General features: G+C 32.6%; 1 protein-coding gene across 1 annotated transcript; it reads left to right on the top strand.

Annotated features, from left to right (window-relative positions):
* Nucleotides 1-580: 580 nt before the first annotated feature.
* LOC110899990 (cytochrome P450 704C1) lies at nucleotides 581-3,661 on the top strand. The gene is made up of 6 exons (XM_022146888.2): nucleotides 581-948; nucleotides 1,027-1,242; nucleotides 1,333-1,620; nucleotides 1,808-2,134; nucleotides 2,455-2,658; nucleotides 3,171-3,661. Exons 1-6 carry the CDS (start codon nucleotides 649-651, stop codon nucleotides 3,366-3,368), a joined length of 1,533 nt encoding a protein of 510 aa, XP_022002580.1. The 5' UTR covers nucleotides 581-648; the 3' UTR covers nucleotides 3,369-3,661.
* Nucleotides 3,662-6,049: the final 2,388 nt, after the last annotated feature.

Raw genomic sequence — 6,049 nt, 5'->3', positions numbered from 1 at the left:
ATTTCATCAAAAATACCAACATACGATTTCCAACATGCTTTTTTATAATATGCGATCTCACAGTATCGTAAAAGCGTACGATAAGCCCTAATTGTTCGATACTCTCTTACACTATATATATAATATGTATATAGTGCTGTTTTCTTGACTTGGGGATTGTATTGATTAGAAAATAGAAAATAATTATATTTTTTATTTTATATATATATTTTTGATTTTGTTTTTGATTTTAACTTGACCAATTGTGAATACGCTAGTATAAAAATAAAAGATATATTTTAAAAAATAATTTTTTTAAACAATATTAACTTAGTCGTGTGCCGTATCGTTTAAAAATATAATAAATATATTTTAAAACATAATTTTATTAAACAATATTAGCTTAGGCATGTGCTGTACCGTTTCAACTACTTCTGCTCTATCGTTTTCTTATTTTGCCAATATTTTATAGATATCGTTTTCTTCATGTGCCAATACTTTATAGAATATGATTCTGCTTATACAGGATACGATTCCCCAAGGATACTCTAATTAATAATGAGGCTTTTAAAATATTCATCAAAACTTACTATAAATGTAAGCATCATTTACACACCTCATCATCCCTGAATTGTTTGGTAAGAAGTTAACAATTCCTCTCGATCATCTATGGCAGTTTCTGTAGATTTACTCTCAAATCCAGTGTTCGTATTAGGTTCATTTCTTGTTCTTTTTATTTTCCATAATTATCTCCACAAGCAACCACAACATGGGAAGAAGTACCATCCAACTGCCGCAACCGTGCTTCATCTTCTCTTCAACTACGACAAGCTTCACGATTACATGACTACTCTCTCAGAAAAATACAAAGCTTACAGACTGTATAACCCTGTTCATGGTATGGTTTATACAACCGATCCCGTGAATGTGGAGTATATCCTCAAGACCAATTTCAAAAATTATGGAAAGGTAATTAAGCTATAATTTGAAACTTATGCACAATAAGTTAATTTAACTGTATATAATTATTATGTACAAATGTTGTAGGGGTACTATATACGCAGTGTGACATCGGATCTACTTGGAGAAGGAATATTCACAGTGGACGGGGACCAATGGCGGGAACAAAGGAAGGTAGCGAGCCAAGAGTTCTCGACGAAAGTCCTAAGAGATTTTAGCAGTGTAACCTTCAGAACCAACACAATAAAACTTGGGAAGATTCTGTCACAAGCAGCAGATAGCAACGAAATAATCGATATAAATGTAATGTCTAGTCGCTTTTATCACTAACATATCATACATTGTATAATTAACGTGTACATAACTTAACATTCACGTTGTGTGTGTGTGCAGGACTTGTTCATGAAATTAACTATGGATTCAATATTTAAAGTCGGTTTTGGGATTGAGCTTGACAACTTGGGTGGAAATGAAGAAGGTGTTCGATTTAGTCTTGCATTCGATGATGCAAACAACTTAACTTATAAAAGATTTGTTGACCCAACATGGAAGATCAAGAAGTTTTTTAATATTGGACTTGAAGCAGAGTTAAAAAGGAATTTGAAAATCATTGATGATTTTGTTTATAAGGTCATCCAGCTGAAGATTGAACAAATGCAGATGTCCAAGGATGAATCTTTGGTAAGCTTATATTTAAATTTTCTCAATTATAGGTATTACTATCATTCACCAACGTATTTACAAATAATAAGTTTTGACTAATCCTTAATTTGATCGGTTTTATCATGCAAAACCTTTACAAACTTAAAAGTTTAAATGGCAAATAGTTGATTTGGTGATTCACTTACCTAAAATTTAACCCTTGCAGCTCAAAAAAGACGACATCTTGTCGAGATTTGTTGAGGTTCATCATAATAATCCCAAGTACTTGCGCGATATAATACTTAACTTTGTTCTTGCCGGTAAAGATCCTATAGCGATTAGCATGTCTTGGCTCATTTACGAGCTTTGCAAACATCCTGAAATTCAAGAAAAAGTTGCTAAAGAAATCTTAGAAGCATTAAACGTAAAAAGTGAAGAGATCATAGATGTTGTGGATTTTATTGATCGTGTGACCGACAGCGCACTTGAGAAGATGCCATATCTTCACGCAGCTTTGAGTGAATCTATCAGACTCTATCCCGCATTGCCAATGGTACGCATTCGGAATTCTAGTTTGAAAATTTGATTTCTAAGTGCAACTATGAGAGTATAATGGGGTGGTTAAACAAGTAAAAAAAGTAAACAAATGAAATATGAAGAGTTGAAACCACACATATTTGATAAATTATCTTTTTCAATCACATTGTTTCATTAAAACCACACTCATTTGGTAAGTTAGTTTTTCAGATTGATGAGTTATGTGGGTTGGGTGAGGATATAAGAACAATAAGTACACACTATATATTAAAGCGATATCTATATTTATTTTTGTATCAACTCTTCACTAACAATATTCATATACAAATAATGTAGGATCCAAAGGTAAGCTTTGGAGATGATGTTCTACCAGATGGTTGTAGTGTAAAGAGAGGGGATATGGTAGCTTATATGCCATATGCTATGGGAAGGATGAAGTTTATATGGGGTGATGATGCACTCGAGTTCAAACCAGAAAGATGGCTTGATCAAGATGGTCGCTACCGTCAAGAGAGCCCCTTCAAATTTACAGCTTTTCAGGTTAGTAAAATATAATTTGATATTAAAATGGCACAATGTAAGGTATGTTTAATTGGGTTTTGTTAATTTAACTAATTATAATACAGTGTAAAGTAAAGATCAAATACAAATATAGTATTAACATACAAAATACTATTAGCGTAAGAAGTGAAGGAGAATTTTTTTTAATTTTTCCCTCCTACTTAAGAAATGATGTTTAATTGGAAAATGTAAAAAAAAAAAAAATCGTGATTTTACACTAACAGAGTAATTATTGTAGGGTAATTATAATTACGATACAAAATTACATAATTAATAGTATGTTAAGACCATTTGTACAATAAGTTACAAAATTACAAAAAAAAAAATCCTTCTTTCACTTTTTACGTTAAGGGTATTTTGTATGTTAAGACCATTTGTACAATAAGTTAACCCTTATGACATATATATTGTTGTTTGTGAAATGAGAGATATGTTGATAATATGTGTAAATTGTAGTAATCAACCCTTTTCCCTTGCTTGTTCATGAACAGGCTGGACCGCGAACCTGTTTGGGCCGAGAATTCGCATATCGGCATTTGAAGATAATCGCTTCGGTTTTGTTAGGTTGCTTTGTGTTCAAGCTAAGTAATGAAAAGCAAGTCATGAGTTACAGGGTCTCAATTAATGTTCACGTTGAGGGTCCATTGCGAGTTTGTGTTTCCCGCAGATCTGGGTTCCAGAATCCTTAAACGTACAATTTAAAGTATCAAAAGGATTTGGATGGGTACCCAAACCGCAGAAGCTTGACCCATTCATTAAAGTGTTGGAATAATATAATTTATGGAGTAAGTGGTAGAGTAAGTTATATCCTCCCACTACCCCAACTATCTAGTCTTTGTTTAGTATTTCATTAAAGTGTTGAAATATTAACGTGTTCGAATAATATAAATACTAAGGTATTTCGTTCATGTTTAGTAGATATGTGACTGAGTAATCTTTCAAATTTCAGTATTGTAATTTCCAAGCTATTCAAGTTAATTTTCATACGCATTTCCACTCATTCACAGATCCAATAATTTTTTTCAAAAAGTATTAGAACATTTTTAACAACCAACGACAACATTGTATTGCTAAAAGAAGGGGTTAGCTAAACGCTAGAAGTCCAACATACTTGTTAGAATATTTTGGTGTTCAGATGTCTATAGAGAGAGATTTAATGTCAAGTTTTGAATTTTTTTAACAGGTTGAGTTGGTTAATAAACTTTTTATATCGGATTGGGTCAGATTTCCAAAAAAAAATTGGTTTTTTGAGCTCGCGCTCTACTGCGGGATTTGCTAGATTTTGACAACATTGGCAAGTTTAAGTGACCCTGTCAATACATATTATTAAATACCAAACATATTATTTAAAGAAAAAGAATAAAAGAAATTTATAATTAAAATATTAAATTAAACTAATTAAAATATTAAATACTTTATGATTTGTTCTGCTTTGAACTGTTTTGAGTTAAACCCGTTTTGACTCTAACCAAAATAATTCTTTTTATATGGTATGTTCTGACATGACAAACTGTTCAACCTGACCTAACAAATTAATAAAAGAAAAATGAATAAAATAAATTTAATATTAAAATATTAAGTTCAACTAAATAATATTTTGTGACATGTTATGACCGGAAATTGCTTTACCTGAACCCGTTCAAATGGATTGTGACATGCGTAAGTTTTAAAAGATAATAATAAATAAAAGTATAATATTTTTTTTTATAAAATCTTAACATCTAAATTGGGATGTATTATATTAAATAAACCTATATATATGTTTGAGAAATGATAATAATACAATACAAAATAGATTAAATTACAGGTTATATGCAAACGTAAAGAAATCTAAATTTGGTTTATTGAATTTAGAATGGAAAATAAATAAATTATCATACTGAAATTGCTTGAAAGAAGCATCGATCAGTTTCATATCGAATCCACTCCTTTTGAAACTTCACAACTTATCTCAAGACTCCTTATTACCACCAGTGTGGCCTCTGTTCATCACTGATTGCGATCTCGCCTGGAACTATATATGAAGAACACTGAAGCAATCGTCGACTACCAATAACTGAGTTTGAATTGTTTGTGAATGTTTAAGATGAACAATGGAAGATGATAACAAATAGAGAAATAATTGCAACGGAATGAAAGTAAACTTTAAATCACAAACATTGATAGATTTGCTTTCATCATGAATACTTTAAATTGAATGATTGAAAATACAATGATTCACGTATGCCTGAACACAAACTCCCCCTTAGCCTAAGATCACTCAATTTGCTTGTACAAAATGTCAAGGTGATGAAGTGATAAATAGAACAGTAAATGCACTGTTCTATTTATAGTACAATGCAAACCACTGAGGAATCTAGGCTGACGTCACCTAGACAATGCCATCTAACAACTGTAACAACCTCTAATATCTGCTATAGCTAAACACTGTTACATTAGAAACACTGTTATCTATCCTCTGTTGATTCAACATCTGATGAGCCTTATCCTCTGTTGAGCCTCAGTAGACCTTCTTCTTCAGACTTTCTCTTCTATAATCAAAGGGTGATCAGACCTTTGCTTCCAGCAGACTTTAGCCTTCATCAGCGGTTAACTTTAGCAGACCTTGTGAATCAGCAGACTTTAGCTTGTAGCAGACCTTTTGAATCAGCAGTTGTTTGATGCCTTTGCCACAGGGAGGATAATGAATTCAAGCACTGTTATGAAGGATCAATTGATTGTAGATTGTTTTGGCTTTCAATCATATGTTCTTAAGGTGGGATCTACATGAGCCAACAATCTCCCCGAGGAACAGATGATGCCAAAACTCTTCTTTATTCTTGATCTTTATTTCTCATCAACATCTCCCGGATTTGTCCTTTGAATTGTAATTCAAAGCCCAAGGAGATCATGTCTTCTTCATCATCCCTTTCAAGTTTAAGGTTCAAAAGATCTAGGAGATCACATGCATTCAGACCATATGCATCATCCATTTTAAGCTTCTCAACATTACCATTTGACCTGATCAAAGTCAATACGTGGGTGTCTGATGATGACTTCCACTTTAGTATTTTTGGATCAGACGGTTTTCTTGGGACAAGACTTATTAATGATGAGTTTGGAGATTGTGGTCTGCTGATTAACTTTGTAAGTTTTTCTTTGAGTTTAGCAGCAAGTAAATCAGCAGCATGATCAGTTTGATAATCAAGCTGACACCTTATTGCCTCTTTACTGTATTCTTCAAACCTCTGCTCATCTTCCTCATCAGTCTGCTTTTGCCTAGAACAGTGGTTGCCTTCAAGGGAGTCTTAACTATGAAACTGCTGTCCAACTGTAAATCAATGGATTCAGCAGTTGTAGTGGCTGCTCCAGTTGAACTACCACCAAGAGT

Source organism: Helianthus annuus, chromosome 13 (genome assembly GCF_002127325.2).
Source record: "Helianthus annuus cultivar XRQ/B chromosome 13, HanXRQr2.0-SUNRISE, whole genome shotgun sequence".
In the NCBI taxonomy this organism is placed as follows: Eukaryota; Viridiplantae; Streptophyta; class Magnoliopsida; order Asterales; family Asteraceae; genus Helianthus; species Helianthus annuus.
The sequence above is the reverse complement of the archived record's forward strand: the minus strand, read 5'-3'. Positions and strand labels throughout refer to the sequence as shown.